Here is a 26,249-nt window from a genome sequence, read left to right on the forward strand (position 1 = left end):
TTTGGTAAATAACAATGGCATTGCGGACCTACAACCAGTGTAGGTTGTAGGCCACTCACCTTGAGCAGAAGGTGTAACACCTGCCCCTTTACCTCTTTCATGCTTAACATTCCAGGCCCAAAATACTCATTTCAGGTTAAGCAGCGTTTCACTTGCATCTCTCCCAATTTGGTCTACTGTATTCGCTGCTCCCAATGTGGTCTCCTTTATATCGGAGAGACCAAACGCAGACTGGGTGATGGCTTTGCTGAGCATCTTCGGTCTGTGCGCATTTAGGACCCTGACCTTCCTGTTGCTTGCCATTTTAACAAAAGACCCTGCTCCCATGCCCACATGTCTGTTCTTGGCCTGCTGCAATGTTCCAGTGAAGCGCAACGCAAACTGGAGGAACAACATCTCATCTTCCGGTTAGGCACGCTACAGCCTTCCGGCCTGAACATCGAATTCAACAACTTCAGATGATCAGCCCCACCTCGACCCATTTGTTTTCATTTCATTTTAACTGTCTTTTACCATTTCTTTCTTTCTTAATATACATTTAATTTTTCCCTCCCAATTGTATCCACCTTTCCTGCACCTTTCTCCTTTTTGCTTCCCCCTTCCCCTCCCCCCACACCTACAGTTCACCCACTGATGTTAGTTTCTCTGCTGTTTGGCCTTTCACATCTTTTGTCCTCTCTGGGGACTGCCATTAGTACTCTTTCCCTTTGGTTTCTGTGGCCATTAGCACCCGGTTTCCCTGGGTTTCTGTGGCTATGACTCATCTTTCATTCTCACTCCACAGTATAAAGATTTCCCACTTTGTCTGTTAGCTTTGACAAAGAGTCATCGGACTCGAAATGTTAGCTCTTTTCTCTCCCCACAGATGCTGCCAGACTTAGAGATTTTCCAGCATTTTCTCTTTCGTTTCAGATTCCAGCATCCGCAGTAATTTGCTTTTAACCAGTGTAGGACCCTGATTTACATTTTTTAATAAAACCCACATACAGTTTGGGTCAAAATGCAATTTTGAGGTACTCCAGCAAATTGAGGAACACTCATCTTGAGCAGACACCCCATTGGTATTGGAAAGCAGGCAAGTGGCATTTGGACATCACAGCTGAGGTGGCCAAGGTCACATGCAAGACTCAAACCATCCAAATTCAATAAGAAGTTTTACAACACCAGGTTAAAGTCCAACAGGTTTGTTTCGATGTCACTAGCTTTCGGAGCACTGCTCCTTCCTCACCTGAGGAATATATTTATGTGGCTGCACCTCTAGATCTATTTAAACTTGCATTCCTCAGAATCTAGAGGTTAGCATTGTCTTAATTTTGCAGTTCATTTTGCCCCAAATGTTCTGCTTCAAGGTTCCTGGCATTGAACGTCATCTGCCAATTGTTGTTCTGCTGCATGAACTGAACAACATCTTACTACTCTGCTGTATTCTTCTTCATAGTAAGCAATGCCCCTTAATTTGATATCATCAGTGACTCATGAAAGTTAGTTTAAGTAAGTGCCCCTAAATGACCAGAATTGTGTCTTCTCCCTGCTTGATAGTTGCCAATAATTGAACATTACCTTGCAATACAAACAAAGCAAGTTACTTTTTGTAGTTGGCAGATTTAGATGGGTTGTACCTAACAGAGAAAATTGAACAAAGGAGAAGACTGAGGATGAATCTGATAGAAGTTTTTAAGATTACAAAGTGTTTGATGGGTTTGACGGAGAGAAGATGTTTCTTCTGGCAGGCGAGATGAGGATTAAGTGCCATAAATGTGAGCTAGTCACCGATGAATCCAATGGGGAATTCAGGAGAAACATCTTTACCCAATGAATGGTGAGAATGCACAATCACTACTGCATTTGAGGGGAGTAATATGGATGGACTTAAGGGGATGCTAGATAAACACAAGAGGGAAGAAGGAATAGAAAGACGTATTGATGGGGCTGAATGAAGAAAGGTCAGAGGAGGTTCATGTGGAACATTAACATGGCTGGTTGGGCCAAATATCCTGTTTCTGTGCTATAAATACCCTGCAATATAAACAAAGCAAATTACCTTTGTCGTTGGTAGTTTTCATGGTAACGATGGATTTCACTTGGAAAGCAAAGACAGGCTTTTGGAAAGGTAAAGGGTCAAGTCTCTGACACCATGCTCATACAAAATACCAACCAGGCAGGGTAAGGATGTATCCCCTTTACATTTGCTTCACTCCTGACTCCTTCTTGACTTTTGTCAGAACAATGCTGAAAGCCAATACGTCTTCAAATGGCAGTTATCATTATTTAATACTTTGTCGTTATTCCCAACTTGACTTCAAACTTTCCCAGTGGACTCCCATATATTAACAATCTTTTTTGGTCAGGAGATAGTTTTACTTACTTCCCAAATATCTGCTCCTATCTCACAACTTGGATGTGTAACTAGAGAATTGCTCTGCCCAGTCAGATTTCTTCTCACTCTCGGGAGGTGAAACTACAATGGCTGAAAAAGCCATCCACTAAGGAAAGCCAGAGTATTCCAATTTTATTAAATTGAAAGTTTAAATTACGTTCAATACAGTGAAGCCTCATTGCAGGACTGCATATCAATGCATAATATTCTAGAATGCTGCTCTAGTGTGTGAATATTTCATAAATTAAAAATAATAATAATAGATCTTAAGTTTAATAAATTACTACAGATTAGTGTACTGTGGGCAAGCTCAGGACTAAGCCAAAATTAATGTGCAATCACAACCAAACCATCTTGTATCAGGTCTATGATGCACACTGCTTTACTATTTCATTACAATTTACACAAACTAATCTTGAATCAATCCTTCAATCTCTTCACATGTACAACACAAGATTTCTATGATCCTCTCTGCTCCACTTCTCAGTTTAAACTTCTTTAAGTTAAGGTATTTTCTCATTTGCCTTTACTTCAAGACTTTTTAATGTTGAGTACTCTTTCTACATTCTACTGTATCTATATACAGTACATGACTTGTTTGAAAAACTTGTATTGCTGCTTTGAACTCTCATGTTTCGTTAAATTTTATCCACTGCATATTATAACAGATCTGTCAGAAGAAAGGTCCAGAAATGAACAAAAGGTTGGTCAGCGTCTCCCTACTTATAAGCAAAACCTGGCATCTGCCATCCACTGATTAATCGCAATCGCTTTCAAAGAATGCAAACTTGACAAAAATCAATTGTGAGAAGCGGTGTGCCATTCTTCACTGTCAAAACAAATCCTACCTCCAAAAAACATCCCACCAAGTCTTTCTGTGACACGTACCACAGTTTGATGATTGACCTGAATCACTTCATCCCCAGCGTGGATTTTCTTGCACCGATCCGCAGGAGACTTTATAAAGGCATGAAAAAAAGGGAAACCCAGTTGAAGAAAAATAAAAACATTATCAAGTAAAACATGCAACATTTACTCACTTCATTAAATATTTCTACTACTTCCCCTCTGTTTTATGGTAATGTATTCATGATGTTTGCCATTGATAAAGTATCAGTGAAAATAATACTACAATATTTTATCCACCTAATGTTTCACTTGTGTTCTTGCTTAAACTTTAATTCAGTTAATTGCTATTGAGTTTCTATATTCAGTTTTACATGACAAAATAGACGACAGCAATCTTCTGGAGTACTGCGCATCTATTTTCAAGCGCAGTAAGTTCCATAAATTACTTGATTATTTGGTCTATTGGTGTAAGTTTGCGCACAGCACAACATTCCAGAAGGACACTTGAATGTATTGTATTGGCAGGATTCCTAACACAGCAAATAACATCAGAACTGGTTGGGCATTGGAAATAATTGTAAGGGTGCACACAAACTTGCAGAAATTTTGCATCAGTTGGTATGCAATATTTTCTGTTGGCTGAATATAGTTCCACAAAATTGCCAAGACGACATTTTTTCCACTTGGATGGCTCAGTGGTATGTCCAACAACTCTCTTTTCAGGTACCTGCTCTGCAAGTGCATTGGCGACCACAGACGTCTGAAATTGGTTTACCTTGCCTTGGCACATCCTTTGTCATGGAATCATAGAGTCCCTTGCATTTAGCATGGCCAATGCACCTAACCTATACATCTTTTGACTATGGGAGGTGTCGTGTTTGGTGTTCCAATACACAAACGAACCAATACGGTTGCAGATGGTACAACTCTGTTTTATTGTTCTGTACAATAATAACTATTAACTTCTGGCTGTGGTTCGTACTTCATCAGCTAACCTGTGGACCCAGCCCTAGCACTATCTTGGTGAGGCACTCAGCACATGGTGTATGTCTGAGTGGCACCTGTGAGCTCTGTGCTCTGAGCTATCTCCTGGTAGATGTGCGGGAACTGTGGTGTTCCCTGTATTATAGTGCATGTGCTCTCACTGGTGATTGGCTGTGATGTTGTGTGTGTGTTGGTTGGTCCATCTACCTGTCCATCAGTGTGTGTGTGTGTGATTGCACCATGATATGTCAATATGGATATCATGACAGGAGGAAACTGGAGCACCCAGAGCAAACCCACTCAGAAATGGGGGCAATGATCAGACTGCACATAGTCACCCAAGGTCAGAATTGAACCTCGATCCCTGACGCTGTGAGGCAGCAGTACTAACCACTGTGCCACCATGCCGCCCCGTTATACCTGGGGAAAGAGATCAATGTGACAGAAGACAGGCCATGTTGGAGAATGAAGTACATATCCTCAGAAGAAATCTGACCATTACAATCACACACAAGATCCAGCAGATGGATTCAAAATAGCGAGATTCAACTAAAGCCCGAGGGGCAAAGTATGCACACACGATAGAGATAAGTGACAAATGCTGGCCTTGCCAGCGACGCTCACATTCCGTAGCAGAACTAAAATATAGGAATAAAATACAATAGCAGAGAAAGACTGTTACGTTTTAATGCTGGTATTGTCGATAACCTTCAAATATTAATCAATGCTCATGTGGGTGTGGAAGAGATTAAACATTGCAGCTTCCGTTTATTTTACTTCAGCAACAAAACTAACTAACAACATGGATTCTGCAATTCCATAATGCAGTGGCTTGTCAAGTACAGCAAGCTAAACAAAACATGCAGTACATAACAAAGACAAAACAACTTGAATAAAGAAACATGACAAGGAGACGGAGAGCACAATCACTAGCACAGAAGGTAAAGAGATCACAGATGCAGACTGCAAAAAGACTCCTGGGAGCTTGCACACTCCAGACTCAAAACACATCTCGGTGGGATTTTCTCGCCCTTCCAGCTGACGAAAAGCAGTACCACACGGTGGGAAGGGGAAAGCCACACAAAACGCCGTAGACATCAGAGGGACTGAAAGGTCCCGCTGGCGGCCAATGATGAGCTGCCTCCACTGCTGTAAATCATGCCCCGCCCCTATGGTCGGGTTCTCTGAATCATCCAAAGTAGTACCAAGGACATCGAGAAAGATACATGAATTCGTGGCCACAATTTTAGTAAAATTGATACTAAAATCATAGGTGCAGGTTTTCATCTTCGCCATCTAAGTGGTAATCTGGCAGAGCAAATCTCTTACCTTTTGTCGAACTTTCCAGACTTGCAACCCAAAATTGATTCCCAATTCACTGAAATGTATTTACGGGATAATAAACGGCAAGTTCTATAATCTGGCAGGTAACCTGCTCAATCAGATTCTAGCACATGCAGGGAGGATGAAAATTTACCCCATCGTATTTGGAAACGTTGCATCAGCTATTCCTCTAAAAAAACAAATCCTAAATTATTCTATTCCATGTCAACTACAGGCTAATAAAAACTCAGAATTTTAGACAGAAAACTCTACAAAATCGATGGAGGGTGCACACCCAAAATGGCAGCAAATACCTTTCCAGATGTTGCCATCATATTATGTACCTTAAATATTTTCAGTTTTACTTTTGGATTTCCAACATTTGCAGTGTTTTCTGGTTCCTTTGCTGAATTTCATTCAGCTACCTGCTTAATGGAATGGGCTAAATTATACTGAAAGCACAATATTTTATTCAAACATACAGATACTAAACACTGACATATTGCATTGGCACCTTCATGAATTATAAATAAGAATATCAGTGAATAAATTTCATGCAATTTACTCGTGCACTGAATTCGACAGTGAATGGATAAGCTTTTTGGAGATTGCACTGTTAACTGGTGAAATACTTCCAAGTCTGACACAAGCTGGTGCTATGCCAAATTTCATGTAGGTTATTATGTAATGCCTCCCCCTCACTTGTATAACGCAGCTCGCCCACATGACTATTCAGACGGCCTGTCATTTTGAAGTTTTCAGTGTTGGCTGAAAAGTTTGATTTTTGGTTTGTTTTCTTGCATAATTTAATCAACACTTTTAATGGTGCATTATTTCCTCTCATAGCAGAGAATCATAGAATGGTTACAGTGCAGAAGGAGGCCATAGAGCCCATCATGCAAGAGCAATTCAGCTAATCCCACCCAACCCCCCCACCTCCCCGCAATCCATTTCCATGTAGCCCAGCAAATGTTCTCTCTTCAGGTGCTTATCCTATTCCCTTGTCAAAACCTGGATTGATCTGCCACCACCACACTCTCAGACAGTTTATTCCAGATCCTATCGGCTCACTGCATTAAAAAAAAACGTTTCCACATATCGCTGTTGGTTCTTTTGCCAATCATCTTAAACGAGGGTCCCCTTGTTAATGACCCCAATCCACTGTCAATGGGAACAGTCTCTCTCTATTTACTCTCGCCAGGCCCTTTATGATTTTGAACACGATTGAAGTCTCTCATTTCTGGAAGCATTCACATAAATCTTTCCTGCACCCTCTCTAAATGCGATTCCTGGAACCTTGAGGCCGAACCAGTGTTCTACAAGGGCTCATCATAACTTCTTTGCTTTTGTACTCTTTGCCTCTATAGTCCACAATCCAATGCCTTTTAAATAATTTTCTCACCTGCCCTGCCAGCTTCAATGACTTGTGTAGCTATATTACCAGGCCTCCCTGTCCCCCACCTCCTTTAGAATTGCACCCATTATTTTATACTGCCTATCCTCATTCTTTCCACCAAAATGGTACCACTTCACTGCATTAACTTTTATCTGCCATGTGTCGGTCCATTTCACCAACCTGTCTTTCTTCTCTTGACATCTATCACCCACACAGTTCACAATACCGCCAAATTTAGTGTCATCTGTAATTTTTTGACATTTTGCCCTGTACCTCCAAGGCCAGATCATTAATATAGATCAAGAAAAGCAGTGCCCTTGTGCTGATCCCTGTGGAACTCCATTGCATATCTTCCGCCAGTCTGAAAAACAACTATTCACTACTACGCTGTTTCCTCTCTCTCAGCCAAGCTGATGTCCATGCTGCCACTCTTCCATTTATTCCACGGGCTTCAACTTTGCTGGTAAGTCTATTACATGCACTTCATCAAATGTCCTTTGGAAATTCATGCACATGTCATCAATTGCATTACCTCTCTGACACCTAATGAAAAATCTCAGTCCAGTTAGTTAAATTTGATTTGCATTAACAAATTATGCTGCCTTTCCCTAATTAATTGACACTCATCTAAATGACTGTTAATGTTGTCCCAGATATCGGGCATGATTCTCCCAAAAGAGAACAAAGTTCCCGAACAATCTCACTTAGCTGAGTATTTGCTGGTACTCGGGAGGGCCGCACATAGCTCCATTTTGTACAGTGGGGAATTCCGGCAAGTGGAACAGTGCCCCGATCTTCAAGGATTCCTCAGCGATCCCTGAACTCTCCCCAGCCAGAACGCACAAGAGGAGCATCCCCGCACCCCTCTCGAACCCACACCCTCGTCCAAACACCCACGCCGGGCACCTCGGCCCGATCGCGTGCATGCAGAAAATGTCATCTTGGCACTCCTTGGCACAATGGCAGTGCCCATGCCAGCTGGCAGTGCAATACTGGCACTCAGGTGGCAGTGCCAGGGTACCACCCTTCCCAAAGGGCATGCAGCTGAGGGCACTCGATCTCCTGAGAGGCCCTCAAGAGTGCCATTTCACCTGGTCCCCATTTGTGGTTATGAGGCAAAAGGTACCTCGGGAATCTGCACATTAGAGTGAGGCGAGCTGGCTCGCTCTAATATCCAGATTTGCCAAAAAGTGATCCCACCCAAAATGGGTGGGACTTACATCGCATCATCGATCTCGCGAGATGTGGTTAGCTGGAAAAATTCCTGGAGCGAGGTCCAACGGCTTTCATCGGCCACGCTGCGCCATGGCGAACTACTTTGCCAGCGCAGCATGACCATTTGATCGCACCCATCATCTCTAACAGTTTACCCGCAACTGAGGCTACAGTGACAGCCTCCAAACTCCATTCCCCCTCCCACCCTATATTTTATGGGGATTATGGTCAGTGCCTCTGCAATTTCCACCTTTATTTCCCTCAGTATCCTTGGATTCAGTTCTGGTGACTTATTAACGTTAAGCACAGGCAACCTTTTGAATATTTCCTTTATTTCAAGTTTTAGCCCACCCAAACTACCTCCTCTTTCACATTTACATATGATAAATCCATAATTTTTTGAATTTGAAGAAATTCAGGGAATTCCTTTGAAGTGGCACAGCTGTCTGGAGGTGGAAATGTAGACATGATGTGACCACAATCAGTGGCTTTCTGAGAACTCTTTGTTAGGTGAGTCGCAGCTCTCCATGCTGAACCAAGCCATCTCTTATCTTAAGGGGTCATGGGTGGGAAGAGCGTCATTGACCTTCCCCACAACTGATATAATTGGGACGGTGGGGGAGCTGGGGAAGTGATAGGCTGTCTCCCCAACTGCCTTCCTTCTGATTCTAGTGGGCATTAAGTTCCACCTGATGCTGAACATTTTTGCATTATGTAAGATTTAGAAAAAAAGGGTCCAGACTTCGAGCAGTGGAATTTTTAAAAACACACAAATTCTGCAGGTTTTTAATAAAAAAACATTTCATGAGCATAGAAACAGCCTACGAAATGCTCTTCTGAGTTTTAGCTTTTTTAGCACTGCTCGACCCACATCCACCTGTATCTAGTAATCCTACTGCAATAGAGAAAATCGTGGATGCGTGGAAGGTTCTGCAAGTGGTTCGTTTACATTTCTAAACATATTTTATTTAATAACTAATCTCCTTTTTGTTTCGAGCAATCAACCTGACTCTCCATTACACGTTTTCTGATCTTTGTTTCTAATCGATACTGCGGATCTTTGCTCTGCTAAATATTTCTTTCTTTTGGCAAGCAACAGTTACATTACCGTACACTTTCTTCTTCTTGCCATATGTCAGTAATATGAAATCAAATCAATTGGATTCGACTTAAGGCAATCCACAATGACTCAAAATGGTACAACTACCTTTGCCCCATATCTCTTTCCTACTACAGCCTGAAAGCTTTTAAAACTGAAACTGGTTATCAGTAATCACTGTTCCCTGATTTACCTCTTATCCTGAATAAGTGAGGTGCCCTCCCGACCTATGGGTTTTGGCCCTCCTCAATAAGAAACTATATTTTGCGACACAAAATTCTTACAGGGTGTAACAGGGTACATATAGATAGGGGGCATGATTCAATGAAATAAATTCTATTTCCAGTTTCGGGTGCACTTAGCGGGGTGCTTCTCGGTGTGGCAGGCTAACAATGCTATTCAATGGCAGTTTACCATTTTATTTTGGCCATGGTGAGGAACGCCCTTTCGAGGCCATACTTTACTCATTTCCTGCACAGCAGAGACTACTTGCGGATCGAGACACCATGGGGGCGATTCACCGATCGCGTGACTAAGTGTCCGCGTCGTCGTGAACGCTGTCGCGATGACCGATTCTATCCCCCACAGGGGGCCAGCACCTCCCTTCCCGGCGCCAAATGGGCGCCGCGCCAACCCGCGCATGCACAGGGGACTTCTTCAGCCGCCGGCCCATACGCAACATAGCGTGGGGGTTCAGGGGCCGGCCGCGCAACAAAGTAGGCCCCGGGGGGGGCGGGGGGGGGGGGAAGAGGCCGGCCCACCAATAAGTGGGCCCCGATCGCGGGCCAGACCCCATCGGAGGTGTGGTGATGTGCATCAATGTAAATACATGTAGGCTAGCTAGACACTAGAGGGAGCACCAAAGACATCGCACACACATTCAACCAATAGATCAAGTAGATAGGACACGACCAATAGACATTCACGATACACAAGGAGGTGACACAACCACAGGGGAGCATTACACCAACCCATATATAAAGGACACCACACACATGATCTGCCTCTTTCCAGTGGAGACAGTCAGTGAGGAGAGACACAGGGTTGATTCAATATCACTCCCACCACGTGGATTGCAGCAACTGGTTAGTCAGTCTGGGTAGCTATAGTAGGATTAGCAGTAGTGTCGAACCCGAGTAATACAAGTGCAAATAGTTTAATAAACATGTTGAAGTTATCTCCACGTCTGAACCTTCCTTTGTCAAGTGCACCACAAGGAAGCTGTTTATGTTACATCTACAACATAACAAATCATGATACCAGGAGTGAACTGTTTCCACGTAGCCATACCTCAGCGTACAGTGAAAACCAGCAACGATACCCAGACTAAGATGTTCGAGATCCGGGTTCCATAGCAGCTCCAGTGCCACGGCGATCTCCGCGAAAACTGGCGGGCATTCCGGCAAAGGTTTGAAATCTTCCTGGTAGCAGCCGAACTTGAAGACCTGGCCGATGCTGAAAAAACAGAGCTTCTCCTCACCATCGCCGGTGCCAGAGCAAAATATATCTTTTAAAAATTCAAGTTCTCCAAGGGGCAAAACAGGAGCGACTTCCAGGTAGTCCTGGACAAATACGGCAAATACTGTGAGGAAAACACACTCCAACCAGCAAGAAAAGGCAAGAGAAGCGGCAGTACTCACCACGATGCCGAGATCCCGAAGCAGAGAACAGTTTTGATCGGCGGCCATCATTCTAAAGGGTCTGCACTTGCACAGTTGTGCGAGAAGCGCACAGAACGGGAAGGTCTGCTTGCGCATGCGCAAGACGCTGCGCATGCGCAATCACGAAAACGGCCATCGGGAAAGGAACAGCCATCTGCGCATGCGCAATCGCTTCGTACGCGTTACGTCACGTGCGTTATGACGTCAGAGGCCCTGGACCACACCCATTTAAAGGGAAAACGTCCCAAATCAAAGAAAAAATCTTTTAAAGCCGTAAAACAACCTTCCTTAGATTATCATAGAATTTACAGAATTTACAGTGCAGAACGAGGCCATTCGGCCCATCGAGTCTGCACCAGCTCTTGGAAAGAGCACCCTACCCAAGGTTAACACCTCCACCCTATCCCCATAACCCAGTAACCCCACCCAAAACTATGGGCAATTTTAGACACTGAGGGCAATTTATCATGTCCAATCCACCTAACCTGCACATCTTTGGACTGTGGGAGGAAACCGGAGCACCCGGAGGAAACCCACGCACACACGGGGAGGATGTGCAGACTCCGCACAGACAGTGACCCAAGCCGGAATCGAACCTGGGACCCTGGAGCTGTGAAGCAATTGTGCTATCCACAATGCCACCGTGCTTCACCTGAAATGACAGCACAATGTCTCAAATTGAACCAGGGAATGAAATTAACCTCCGAAGAACCCTGCAACAAGCAGTTACCTACGGCCAAACCGATGATTCCGACCTTGAATACTTTGATACCGACCTTTACATTTTCTCTGGACCTCGCAAGCCCAATGCCAGCTCCGATGCAAACAGTGATGATATGGTCCTAGAAGACTACGACTCGGACAAACCTTTCACCTTGGGAGGCTACCCCAGTACCAAATCCAAATAGCAACTAGGCATGTTGCACATTGGCAACCCCCGTATTGAATCCGACACAGATGCGGATTCGTTCTTCGGATTTGAGGATCTTCAGCCCAGCAGATAATTCGACAAGCTTCAATGGTTCTCAGGAGGAGCACCCTACCAGCACAGCACGTGGCCAGAACCAGTATGTACAGTCTTATCCAACTTCAACATATGGCACATCCATGACCTTGAATGATACTGTTGATGGTACCTCTTCAACGTCAACACCTTATCAGCTCCAAGATGCCATCCGACAGCGCCACCACAAACATAAAAAAACAAAGGGACTCCAAATCAGACAGCGAAGTGATTTGACCACTTCTTGTTTCCTGTGGCACAGGGACGTTGATGGTGTTCATAACCAAGAGAGACATTTGACCATGATGATTGATGGTTTTTGGACTCACACAAATGATTTGGACTTATTGTTTAATCACTGTGCCCATGACTTGTATACACCTTAACTTATCTACCTGTTTTTTGTTCAATTTTCTTAAAGTGTACAGAAAATATGTAACATATAAAAAAGCGGGGATGTGGTGATGTGCATCAATGTAAATACATGTAGGCTAGCTAGACACTAGAGGGAGCACCAGAAACATCACACACACACTCAACCAATAGATCAGTTAGATAGGACACGACCAATAGGCATTCACGATTCACAAGGAGGTGACACGACTACAGGGGGGGGCATTACACCAACCCATATATAAAGGACATCACACAAATGATCTGCCTCTTTCCAGTGGAGACAGTCAGTGAGTAGAGACACAGGTTTGATTCAATATTACACCCACCACGTGGATTGCAGCAACTGGTTAGTCAGTCTGGGTAGCTACAGTAGGATTAGCAGTAGTGTTGAACCCGAGTAATAGAAGTGTAAATAGTTTAATAAACGTGTTGAAGTTATCTCCACGTCTGAACCTTCCTTTGTCAAGTGCACCACAAGGAAGCCGTTTATGTTACACCTACAACATAACAAATCAGGAGGCCCCCCCTGATGAAGGAGCGCTTTTCCCCACCCCACAGGCTGCCCCCTGACCCTACGTGCAGAGTTCCCGTCGGCAGCGACCGGGTGAACGGCACCGGCGGGACTCTGCTTTTTCCGCACGGCCGCTCGGCCCATCCGGGCCAGAGAATCGGCCCGGCGCGGGGCTCGGAGAATTGCATCCCATTTAAAAAAAAATTTTTTTGAGTGCCCAATTCATTTTTTCCTATTAAGGGGCAATTTAGCGTGGCCAATCCACCTAGCCTGCACATCTTTGGGTTGAGGGGGCGAAACCCATGTAAACACAGAGAGAATGTTCAAACGCCACATGGACAGTGACCCAGAGCCAGGATCGAGCCTGGAACCTCAGCACCATGAGGCATCAGGGTTAGCTCACTGCGCCACCGTGCTGCCTGAGACACCATTTTTAAAGTCAGCCTTGGTTTTTCGACTGCCGCGGCCTCAGGGATCCCCACTTCACCCAACGTACCTTTTCTGGGTCCTAGAGTCCCCCCATACCCAACAATATGGGCAAGTTCCCCCCCCCCCCCAGCCTGATCCTCAGAAAGGGCAACCTGGCATCTGTGCATCTTGGCACTGCCAGCTTGGCACTGTGGCAGTGCCTCTGCCTGCCTTTCAGTGCCACCCTGGCACTTTGCCAAGGTGCCCGGGTAGCACTGCCAAAGTGCCAGGCTGGCAGTGCCAAGCTGACCAGGTGTCAGTGGGCGCACCAGGGAGTTTTTCCCTGTCCGTGACCATCCCGACTTGGGATACTCCCCAGGTGCTCTTATGACTGGTCCAAGTTTGTGGAAACAACTACTAAACGGCGCCCTGGTGAGGTCGCCCAGGCACAGCCAGTGAATCCTGGGCCCCGAGAGAATCCAGAGAATGCATATTTAAATGAGCCCTAAGCTGATCTGGATTTCGTCCAGCGTGGGCCAGATTCAGATCACGACGTCTCACGAGGTTCAGTTGAATCTCACGAGATGCCTTGAGCATCGCGAATCAAGCAAGAGGCCTCTCAATTGATTCAACGGCCTACTCGTAACACCAAACCGGGTGCGATGAGGCTGTTAAATCACGCCCAAGATGTTTCCCCTGGCTGGTGAGTCCAGAACTAGAAGACACTGAAGTCTCAGAATCAGGGGCATGCCAATTAAGAATGAGATGAGGAGGAATTTCTTTCACTCAGAAGCTGCTGTATCTTTTGAATTCTCTAACCGAGAGGGCTGTGGAAGCTCAATCATTGAGCATGTTCAAGACAGAAATTGATAGATTTCTGGATACTAAGAGCATCAAGGGATATGGGAATAGCGCAGGGCTGTGGCATTGAGGTAGATGATTAGCCACAATCTAATTGAATGGTGGAGCAGGCTTGATGTGTTGAACGGGACACTCCTTTTCCTATGTTTCCCATGAGGACTCCAAGGACATGGAAGAGGTTTTAGGTGGATACTGTAGTGATCTGTACATCTGTACATACATCTGCACATACACCAGGGACTACAGACAAATATAACAGCAACAGCATCACTCGATGGCAGCATCAGAGACGGGTCCAGCCCAAGGGAGGATCTACCTTGTCAGAAAGCTAGCTAGACACCAGCAAGAGAAGAAAAACTTAAACCGAATATTCAACTGTGGAAGACTTCACAGCAAATGGATCCTCGACGACTAACTGATTCGATGGAACTTGTTGGAACTCCATGGCAGCTGGAAACAACAGGTAATGCAAGCTATAACTGGAAAATATTTGACCAGCTGTTCCAAATATTTATCACAGCTAATGATTTAAGCACTGTCTCTGACGCAACAAAAATAGCCCTACTACTCTCAACAGGAGGGCATGAAGCTAGAGAAATCTATAATTGCTTTATTTACTTAAGAAGTTTACACCGAAATCGACGTTATACTCAAAATATTTGCTGAACGCTGCAACAGTCTGGTGAGATGCTGGAAAGATTTAACTCTTGTCAGAGAAACGGAGGGCCCATTTCTGATTTTATTACAAATCTCAAGTTAATACCACAGGGCTGTGAATATGCTGATTTCATACACACTGTGATAATGCATCAATTAATTTCTGGACTATCTGATAAAAATTTGAGGGAAGAACTTTCACAAAATAAGTATCTAACTCGAGAAATCGCTATACAAAAATGCCTTGCTTATGAACAAAAACAAAATCAGTGCTTTGAGTCTCTACAAACACAGAATCATCATTTAGAAAACAAAATCGGTAAAAATGGCGCGAACACTCACCACAAGGCGGAGACAGGGTTGAATTGGAGAAAGACGGAGGTTCTGAGCGGCAGCCATTTTGAGAAAGGAGCTGCACATGCTCAGTTGTGAAAAGAGGGCACAGTACAGGAAACTCGGTGTGCACATGGGCAATCGAGTCCTACACATGACGTCACGAGCGTCATGACGTCAGAGGACCAGGACCACGCCCACTTAAAAGGGAAATGCACAAAAATGAACAAAAAGAAATTTAAAGCTGCAAAACCCAATTTTCTTGCCTCAAAAGACAGAACAATGCCCGAACTTACACTAGCAGTTGAAAATAACTTTCACAACACCCTGGAACAAGCAGTTAGCACCGCCCTATAAGATGATATGGTCCTTGTAGACTACGACTCAGATGAAGATTTCATCTTGGGAGATGGCTACCCCAGTACCAAATCCGAACCGCAACTAGAGGTGTTGTACCGTGAAGACCCCGACGATGAGTTCTTCGGAATGGGGAATCTGCAGCCTAGCATATGTGACATCCCGACTCGTGAGTGCAGGATTATGCTGTGGCCTGACGCCAAGAAACAGAGAGTGGTCCATGCACAATGAAGGGTCCCAGCCTCCACACAAGAAGATGATTTGTTCATTGAACATGAAGAGAACGATCACAACTCCGAAACAAAAAGCGATGATTTGTCCAACGAACAATACACACAATACTGCTCAGACATGGCTGAGTTATTTGGAGATCCTGATCAGAGCATCAGCAACATGGTTGAAAAGCTCAATACGACTCTTCTCATGGTAGATGAATCCAATACCATGGTGCCATGGCAGATCGTTGGTACATTGGATGACAGCAATACCCAAGACGAAGACGACGCCACAGAGAGCACAGATCGACTCTACAGCGAGAACACTGCACGACTCCACAAAGAGAGCGATGACAGACTCCACAGAGAGAGCGATGACAGACTCCACAGAGAGAGCGAAGACAGACTCCACAGAGAGAGCGATGAAGGACTCCACAGAGAGAACTATGAAGGACTCCACAGAGAGAGCGATGACACACTCCACAGAGAGAGCGATGACAGACTCCACGGAGAGAGCGATGACAAACTCCACAGAGAGAGCGATGACAAACTCCACAAAGAGAGCGATGAAGGACTCCACAGAAAGAGCAATGAAGGACTCCACAAAGAGAGCGACGCAAGCCTCCACAAAGAGAGTGACGCAAGCCTCCACAAACGGCTCGGTGGACAGACTCAAAAATGGAAGCAAGCAAATACTCCATAGCGAACGCCATGCATGTACAAGACCATGAAGATCTATCAAGTTTATTTGAGGCACCAGAAGAAGACACTGAATGTCTACCCACTGTATGTGAGACAAGTGATGAAGAAATCACAATTCCCATACAGGATGTGCAGGATCACAGCGAGACTGACATATGTCAGCTCATCTGCACAGAAGCACTCAATAATCAGAGGACGGCCACCCATGAGTCCAGAGAGACCACGTCAATAGAAATCTTGAAGATTTTGACTCCAGAAGAGGAGCACCAAGAGTCCAGAGAGACCACGTCAATAGAAATCTTGAAGATTTTGACTCCAGCGAAGGAGCACTGCGACCCACAACTAAAGGAAATCGTGAAGATTTTGACTCCAGAAAAGGAGCACAAAGAGATCACAGATGATTCAAATGAACCTGAAATGACTCCCAAAGAGGAGCACCTAGAAATCAATGATGTTTCAAGTGAACCAGAAATGACTCCAGAAGAGGAGCACCAAGAAAGCAAAGACGAGGAATCAAATCCACCACAAATGACTGATGGCACCAAGACCAATGCAACATCAGATCATTCTCACAATTCTCAAGAAGATACATTCAATGTAGCAGATACCACAAAGGACACTGACACCAGTAACTGTGACAATGACTCAAATCATCCACATGGCACACTCATTGAGCGCAACAAGAACAACAAAAACCGCAAGAAGCACAGCAGAAACAAGAACAACAGCAACAACAAAAACATGCAGTGCACAAGAACGACAAAAGCACAAGAAGCATCCCAGAAACAACAAGCACAGCAAGAAAAAGAACATGAATAAAAGCGAAAACAACGAAAAGAGAATCAACAAGCGTGACAAAAACAACAAGAACAACAACGAAAACAACAAAGACAGAAACGACAGAAACAACAACAATGAAACAACGATCTGTACAACATGGTACAACTCTGCACGTGAAGGACAATGCCACAGTACACTGTGAAATAATGACACGACTACAAACATGCCATGGCATGATAAAGAATCTCATGAATTCACATCTGCGCCAGAACAAACAAGCAAAACAGCTTTCACGAACGATGACATACAGAATCAATACCACAATCACAAGAAAACGTCAAGGTCAGACAATGGTGCGATAACAGAATCGCTACCCACAATCAAATGGAACAGGGGAAAAAGGTGTCCACATCATTAAACGGCTCATCAGCAAAGCAGCAGAGTCACATTCCGACATCGACCTCGCTCTGTTATCATACCGAGCAACCCCATTGAGCTCAGGACTGTCGCCAGCGTAAATGCTCTTCGGCAGAGACATCCGGACAACCCTACCGGCAAAGCAATTCCGAGACCCCGGCAACGTACCGGTTCTCGACGACATGCGGGCACTAAGCTCCAAACAAAAACTATACTACGATCAACATGTGATCCCACTCAAGCCACTGACAATAGGTGATGCCATCAGAATCAGGGGCCGACAAGGCGAATGGTCTGAGTCAGCTATGGTGATCAGGCAGGAGGCACCGTGGTCCTACATTGTCAAATCGTCTGTGGGAGTACCTTTTCGCCGTAACCGCCGGGATCTATTAGAGATTCGACCTACAATACCAGTATTTCCCACACTGGACTTGACCGAGTCCATTTGTCCACAGGACGTTCCTTGCCACTCAACGCCAGACAGTACTCTTGATGACATCAAACCATCATCCCTACTACCACCGTTAAGATGCTCCAGCAGAAGCTGTAAGGCACCCGACCGCTAGATTTGTACCGACATTTCAACACACGCACAAGGCGAATATGGACATTTCTCACAATGGAGTCACAACACAGTTAATTGTTTCTGTATTACTTTTATCATTTTCACAGTGTGTAGATTTGCATATTCTCACCACTTGTTATGTACAGTTTTCTTGAGGGCAGTCTAGAAAACATGTCCAATAAAAGGGGCGGGGGGGAATGCAGTGATGTGTACATCTGTACAAAAATCTGCACATACACCAGGGACTACAGACAGATGTAACAGCCACAGCATCACTAGAGGGCAGACTCAGAGACAGGTCCAGCCCAAGGGAGGATCCGCCTCTTTCAGAAGCACAGGGCTAGTGAGCAGCAGCAGACAGAGACAGCTCAGCATAGGCAGTTTACCTCAGCTTCACTGGTCATACCTCTTGACTGTATTATATCTAGTTAAGCTCTGGAAACAGAACTAACCCATTGAATAAAGTGTTTGTGTTAACTGGAAGTCTACAATCTTTATTCAGACTTAGAAAATAACATAGATACCACACAGCAGTGTTCACTCTAAAAGCCACAAATAATAGATCACACAATTATATGCATTAAAGTGGATATGAATATATATATGATAAAACGTCTCAAAGTAGATTGGAAACCTAGCCTTGTCGATATTTACTGAGAGTATTCAAAACAATTACAGCCTAGTGCACAGAACTCATTAGAGTTTGGCATTTCTATCCTGTATGGTATAGAAATCCATTTGGAGACAATGTTCAAAAGAGGCAACGGATAACACAGGTTTGATAGCTTGACTTTGGTTCCAGGCAAAAGCTAGAAGGGATCATTAGAGATATACTCAATGATCATTTTGATGGAAAACAGATTAATAGACATTCTAAATATTCCTTCTAGAAAAATGTTATAACCCGCATGAGACCTACAGGATTGGGCCGATTAGCTTCCCCATGAGGCTCGTGGAATACAAACTTCCCCGATGAGAAGCGGGAACCTATCAATAGAGTAATGGACTCAAACATAAAAGCCGGTTCAGATAGGAGCTAAGCTAAGGTAGCTGTGGCTGGCACCAGAAAGTTGTGTGTATACAGTTTGATTAAACAATAAATTGTTTATCTTCATGTTCACGAACCTGAATCTTCTGTGACCACTAAAAAGGTATCTTCCAAACCTGGATGAATCTTTTGAGGTATTACTAGATTGGTCGATGTTGATAGCCCAGTGAACATCAGTGCTCATTTTCAAAATCTTTTATGACAACATGCCTTACTACAGACTACTTTTTAGGATAAAGACCTGTGACATTGCTGGACAGATCCTCTGTCAAATAAGGAACTGATTCCATTCTCATAGACAAAAGATTGTTGTTAATAGATTGGGCTCTGTGGAACTGGCTAATTATTCACAATTGTTATGAAAGAAAGCATTGGGGGAGCTATCAGCAAGTTTGCTGGTGATACAAATGGAGTATTAGGAGATTCTGTTAAGCTAACCCAATGTAAAACAAGCACTATAGAGCACTTGTCTATGATTTTGGTTAGGTGGCTCAACAGAATTGCAGATAACCCTAGGGATACATCTGTGTCTACAACTTGTGTAGTTTTACTCATGATTGGCAGTGAGGCCAACAATTCATGTTGGAACATTCTCTTTGCGAACCCCAGAATTTCTGTGCATTGATGAAAAATTAGAGGATGAAGCAGTAAAAACCCCACTTAATCTATTTTTAGGTGCAATGAAAGTGTCTGAATTTTCTATGTGTAAAGCATCAAAACAAGGTAATGCATGGAATCTTCAACTTTTTGCTCAGGTAACTTTTCAGGAAAAATATTAACTTTCTACAGTCATACTTAAAAAAAAAAGTAAAAGCAAAATTGCATCAATGAAAAATAAAATTTGGCACTGAAATTTCGTCATGACTTAATTTTAATCATGTTTGGCCAATGCATTTTAAATGTTCATAACAACTGCACTTCTTTCATTCACATAGATGGGACAGGGTGTTTACATGATGTCTGAGGTAAACAGTTGCTTACCATAAGGAACATGTGCAGATTTGAGCAGAACAAATTTATTTTATTTACATGTCATCTAGCTTGTAAGCTTGGCAGAGTTCGTAGCACTCTCGCCAAATACTCAGATGTATCCATTCACTGTTTGTGGGACATTGCTATATCGCACCTGCATGTTGGCTACATGACAACAATGACTGCACTTAAAAAAGTGATCCATCACTTGTCAAGCACTTTGAGATATGCTGACAATGTAATAAGACACTATTTAAATACAAATTCATTCTATCTTTACCGACAGTGAGAAAAGAAAACACTTCATTTTCCAGCAGCCAATCAAGAGGTATTTGTTTACCTGTCTCTCAGCGAAACCCCTGCAAACTTATTTCCAAATCCCTTCAGCAAAACGCTGTACTACCCTCCTTTTTACAAGTATGCAACGCCAAATGTGTTGTGATCAATGCCATGAGAGACCTACTGGTGCAATGTTCTTGTTGGATGGCCTGATTTACTACAAGACCACTTGTAGCTAAAGTTATAAATGATTTATTAGCTTTAACTGTGGGTAAACTATATACAAGACAACGGATGAAAAACAGTAAAACCATGCCAAGTAACCTCTTTCTTCAACTTCCTCCAGCCAGCCTGAGGTCAGCTGACTTTAACATTCACTTATATACTAGTGAGACTCATAGTGGTCAGTCGGTGAATTACAACACAACCATACTATCACTACAACTGGTAGGTTAAAATAATCAACAACATGTATGTAGCACCTTTAACATAATAAAACAATACAAAGTGCTTCACAGAAGCATTATAAAGCAAATGTTGACCGCAAGTTACAAAGGCGATACTAAGACAGATGAGCATAGCTTGATCAAACAGGCAGATTTTAATGAGCTTCTTAAAGTGCGAAAGAGAGGGAGCAAAGACGAGTGTTTTAGGAATAGAGGTACAAAGGAAATAGGAGCAGGAATAAGCCATTTGGTCCCTCAGGTCTGCTCCGCCATTCAACTAAATCATAGCTGATTTTCTTACTTAATGGCATTCTTGCACTATGAGACCATAATGAAATGAAAAATGAAAATTGCTTATAGTCACAAGTAGGCTTCAAATGAAGTTACTGTGAAAAGCCCCTAGTCGCCACATTCCGGCGCCTGTTCGGGGAGGCTGGTACAGGAATCGAACCATGCTGCTGGCCTGCCTTGGTGTGCTTTAAAAGCCAGCGATTTAACCCAGTGTGCTAAACCAGCCCCATAAGATATAGGAGCAGAATTAGGCCAAAGGCCCATCGAGTCTGCTCCACCATTCGATCATGGCTAATATGTTCTTCGACCCCATTCCCTTGCCTTCTCTCCATAACCCCTGATTCCCTTATTAATCAAAAAATCCCCTAATTAATCACAAACACTAGGGGCGGGATTCTGTGATCCTGAGGCTAAGTGTTGACACCGTCGGAAACGCCATTGCATTTCTCGACGGCGTCAGCAGGGCCTCAGGATCAGCAATTCTGGCCCCTACAGGGGGGCAGCATGACACTGGAGCGACCCACACCGCTCCAGCTGCTGATCCCGGCGTGAAATGGGCGCCGCAGTATCCGCGCATGTGCAGTGGCTTCCTTCAACGCGCCGGCCCCGACGCAACATGGCGCAGGACTACAGAGGCCAGCGCAGAAGAAATGAGGCCCTGGCCAGAGAGGCCGGCCCACCGATTGGTGGATCCCGATCGCGGGCCAGGCCACATTGGAGGCCCCCCCCGGGGTCGGACCCCGCCTCTCCCCCCACAGGCCGCCCCCGGACCCTTCAACGCTGAGGTCACGCCGGCTGACAGCAGGCGTGGACGGCGCCGGCAGGACTCGGCATTTTTACGACGGCCGCTCGGCCCATCCCGGGCCGAGAATCACCGGGCCCGCCACGTAGAGAGACCCCCGACCGGCGCCGCGCCAACCACGCTGGCGCCAATGGCGCCTATTCTCCGCTCTGCGAGAATCGCGTGCTGGCGTCGGGGCAGGGTGGTGCGATTCACGCCGGACGCAGGGATTTTCCGGCCCAGTCCTGGGCTGAGAGAATCCCACCCTAGATTTGTGCTTGAAGTGCTCAGGGAATCTCTCAAGTGTAGACTGAGGCCATTTGGCCCATTGACTCTGCACTCACCTTTCGAATGAGCACTCTGCCCTTTTACAAGTGTCCAACCCGTCCTTTGCCCGGAATCCCATAACCTAACCTGCACAACCCTGGACATTAAGCGGGAATACATCATGGCCAATCCACCTAACCCACACATCTTTAGACTGTGAGATGAAACCGGAGCGCTCGGAGGAAACCTACACACACACTGGAAGACGGTACAAACTCCACACAGACAGTTATTCACAGCCGGAATTGAACCCAGGTCCCTGGCGCTGTGAGGCAGCAGTGCTAACTACTGTGTCACCGTGCCACCACAGGTGGATTATTACCTACAGGGCTAAGGTGGAATTAGACAGAATAATTATTTTTCAGAACATAAAAACTTGGAGCAGGTGTAGACATTTTTGTCTTTCGAGCCCGCTCCATCATTCAATACGATCATGGATGATCTCATAGAATCCCTGCAGTGCAGAAGGAGGCCATTCAACCCATCAAGTCTGCACCGACCCTCGAAAAGAGCAATCTACCTAGGCCCAATTCCCCACCCTATCCGCATAACCTCACCCACACTTTGGACACTAAGGGGCAATTTAGCACAGCCAATCCACCTAACCTGCACATCTTTGGACTGTAGGGGGAAACCGGAGCACCCGGAGGAAACCCATGCAGACATGGGAAGAATCTGCGAACTCCACACAGTCACCTGAGGTCGGAATTGAACCTGCGTCCCTGGTACTGTGAGGCAGTAGTGCTCATCATGGTCTCAACGCTACTGTCCTGCCCATTCTCCGTGACCCTTCAACCCATTACTAATTAAAAATCTGTCAAACTCCTCCTTAAATTTACTCATTGTCCCAGCATCCACTGCACTCTGGGGTAGCGAATTCCACAGATTCACAACCCTTTGGGAGAAGTAGTTTCTCCTGATCTCGGTTTTAAATTTTCTACCTCTTATCCTGAGACTATGACTTCTCATTCTAGAATGCCCCACAAGAGGAAGCATCTGTTCCACGTCTACTTTATCCATACTTTTTATCATTTTATATATCTCAATTTGATCTCCCCTCATTCTTCTAAACTTTAGAGTTTAGACATAGACTGCTTTCATCTCTGAAATCAATGTAGTGAACCTTCTCTGAGCTGTCTCTAATGCCACTACATCTTTCCTCAAATAATGGGACCAAATTGTGCACAATAATCCAGGTGCGGTCTCATCAATGCCTTGTACAGATGCAACAACACTTCCTTACAACACTTCCTTACCTTTATACTCTACTACTTTAGCTATAAATGCCAACATTCCATTCACTTTCTTTCTTACGTGCTGTACCTGTATGTTAGTTTTCTGTGACTCATGCACAAGGAGACCCAGATCCCTCTGCACCGGAGCACCGCTATTCCTGTATCCTTTGATATCTTTAATATCTAGAAATCTATTTATCTCTATCTTGAATATACTTGATGGCTAAGTCTCCCCAGTCCTCTGGGATGGAGAATTCACCACTCTTGAAAGAAAAAAATTCCACCTCATCTCAGTCCTAAATGGCCTACCGCTTATTCTGAGACTCTGTCCCCTGGTTCTAGATCTGCCAACAAGTGTTGGGCATCAACACTTTCCAAACACTCACCCTTTAAGAAATACTCTACATTTTAGTTTTTCCTCCCAGAGTGGATAACTTAACATTTTACTACATTATATTCCATCTGCCCACTCACTCAGCCTGTCTAAATGTCCTTGAAGTCCATTTGCACCCTCATCGCAATAAATATTCCTACCTAGTTTTGTGCCATCAGCAAACTTGGAAATAATACATTTAGCTGCCACATCAATATCAAATCATTGATATGGATTGTAAATAGCTGGGGCTCAAGCACTGATCCTTACAATATCACATTAGTCACAGCCTGCCAACCTGAGAATGACCTGTTTATTCCTACTGTTTGTTTTCTGTCTGTTAACCAACGGTCAATCCACACTTTATGTTACTGCCAAGCCCATGTGTTCTAATTTTGATTAAGCTTAGGGTCTTGACAGCTGAGGTACGGCCTCCAATGGTGGAGTAAATAAAATCCAGGAGGCTCAAGAGATCAGCATTAGAGCAGCATGGGGATCTCAGAGGATTGTGAGACTGGGGAAGATAGCAGAAATAGGGAATGATGAGACTGAAGAGGAATTTGAAAATGAGAATGAAAATAATAAAATCAAGGAATTGCTTAAAGGGGAGCCGATGTATGTCAGTGAGCAGAGGGTAGATGGTTGTGTGAGGATTGGTGTGAGCAGCAGGGCTTTGGAATGCATCAAGCTTACAGAGAATACGCTGGAGGAGGCCAGCCCATAATGCATTGGATGAGTCAAATATAGAGGAAACAAAGGCAAGCTAAGGGAGGAAAACAGTGAAGGTATCTCTGTGCGGAACATTTTTATATTATTTAGGTGGTTATTGGAGAAAGAGGATTTTAAATAAGAGGTGTGATGGGTGGAGAAAATGAGGTGTCCAAAGAGGAGAAAGTGCCAGAGGGGTAAGTCATAGAAACCCTATAGTGCATGGGGAGGTCATTTGGTCCATCGAGTCTGCAATGACCATCCAACATAAAAGGACATAACAGGGCATGATATGGTGATAACAGCCATAATGCCACTCCAACGGTCTTGGAAAGGTGGCTATATAAATGAGTAAAACTCTATACAAGATGGTTTCAGTTCACGAAAAAGCAACTAATGAGCAACTAGTAACTAACACAAACGCATCCAATCAAATCTTCATCACTGATCTAAGAAGTTGTATCAGAAACACATAGAAAAACTAAATTATTCTGAAAAACTTTGTAATTTACCCAACTCAGTGCTCCAACAATTTATTTTACAGCCAAACAATATCTTCCCACTTTCTTGAGGGTTGCATTTTTCCAAACAGTCCATACTTTAATTTAATAATCTTTATTGTCACAAGTAGGCTTACATTAACACGCCAGAGAAGTTACTGTGAAAATCCCCGGCCAAGCTAACGGGTAACTCATGGTTCCTAGCAGCCTGCTGTCACCATGAACTCTTATTTTAAATAAAATTCATTCATTATCTGTTGGTCCTGCTGGCCAGGCCACCATTCAATTCCCATCCCTAATTTCCCTTAAAACGAGTGGCTTTTTGGCTACTTCAGAGGGCATTTAAGAGTCAACTACGTTGCTGTCGGTCTGGAGTCACATGTAGGCCAGGCCAGGTAAGGATAACAGATTTCCTTCCCTAAAGGGCATCAGTGAATCATACATGTCAACCACAGCCTCCCTCCTTGTCATTACCCTAATGCACCAGTTTCATTTCATCTGATGTTGAGCTCAGCCAGCTTGTCAGAAATCCTGGCCAGAAGGTTCCCATACTCCTTTCTCTGTAACCTGAGGTTTGAGTGTTGTTTCAGTTCCATAGACTGAGCTTGTTTTCTGGGAATTTCAACTCCTCTTGATAAATTGCACGTCACATTTCTCCCCGTGCCTGCGTAGCTTTCACCCTCACAACCCAAAAAGATGTGCAGGGTAGGTGAATTGGCCAAGCTGATTTGCCCCTTAATTGGAACAAAAGAATTGGGTCCTCGCAATTTATTTTTTAAAAAGATAAATTGCGCATGACATAGCAAGATGCATCATGGAGTTGTGATTTTCACCCTAATATTATGCAACTATTATATTCCAATCTCAAGCAAATAGATTCAGAAAAGGACAATTCTAATATCAATAAATAAGGATCTGGGGCGGGATTCTCCGACCTGGCCGGGGGGGGGGGGGGGGGGTCGGAGAATCCCGCCCCCGGTGTTTTGAAGAAGAACAAGAGATACTTGGTATTATGACATTTGCAAAAGGTATTCTAAATATTGTATCTATGAAGGTTTGTTTATACCTTTCATTATCAATGAAGTATGTAATAGTTTATCTCTTGCCAATACCAAAATATATTACTTCAGTAACTTTGTTATATTAAAATTATGGGAGAGTTACTGTTGCAATTCGACTG

General features: G+C 44.2%; 1 protein-coding gene across 4 annotated transcripts in view; it reads right to left on the minus strand.

Annotated features, from left to right (window-relative positions):
- The window catches only part of cnksr2a (connector enhancer of kinase suppressor of Ras 2a), an 842,905-nt gene that overhangs the window by 379,788 nt on the left and 436,868 nt on the right, over nucleotides 1-26,249 (minus strand). For all 4 annotated transcript variants that reach the window (XM_072514072.1, XM_072514071.1, XM_072514073.1 and 1 more), the window contains exon 8: nucleotides 3,266-3,334. In XM_072514072.1, the coding sequence (XP_072370173.1) occupies nucleotides 3,266-3,334 (69 nt within the window). The remainder of the gene's footprint in view (nucleotides 1-3,265; nucleotides 3,335-26,249) is intronic.

This window comes from Scyliorhinus torazame, chromosome 8 (assembly GCF_047496885.1).
Source record: "Scyliorhinus torazame isolate Kashiwa2021f chromosome 8, sScyTor2.1, whole genome shotgun sequence".
Classification (NCBI taxonomy): Eukaryota; Metazoa; Chordata; class Chondrichthyes; order Carcharhiniformes; family Scyliorhinidae; genus Scyliorhinus; species Scyliorhinus torazame.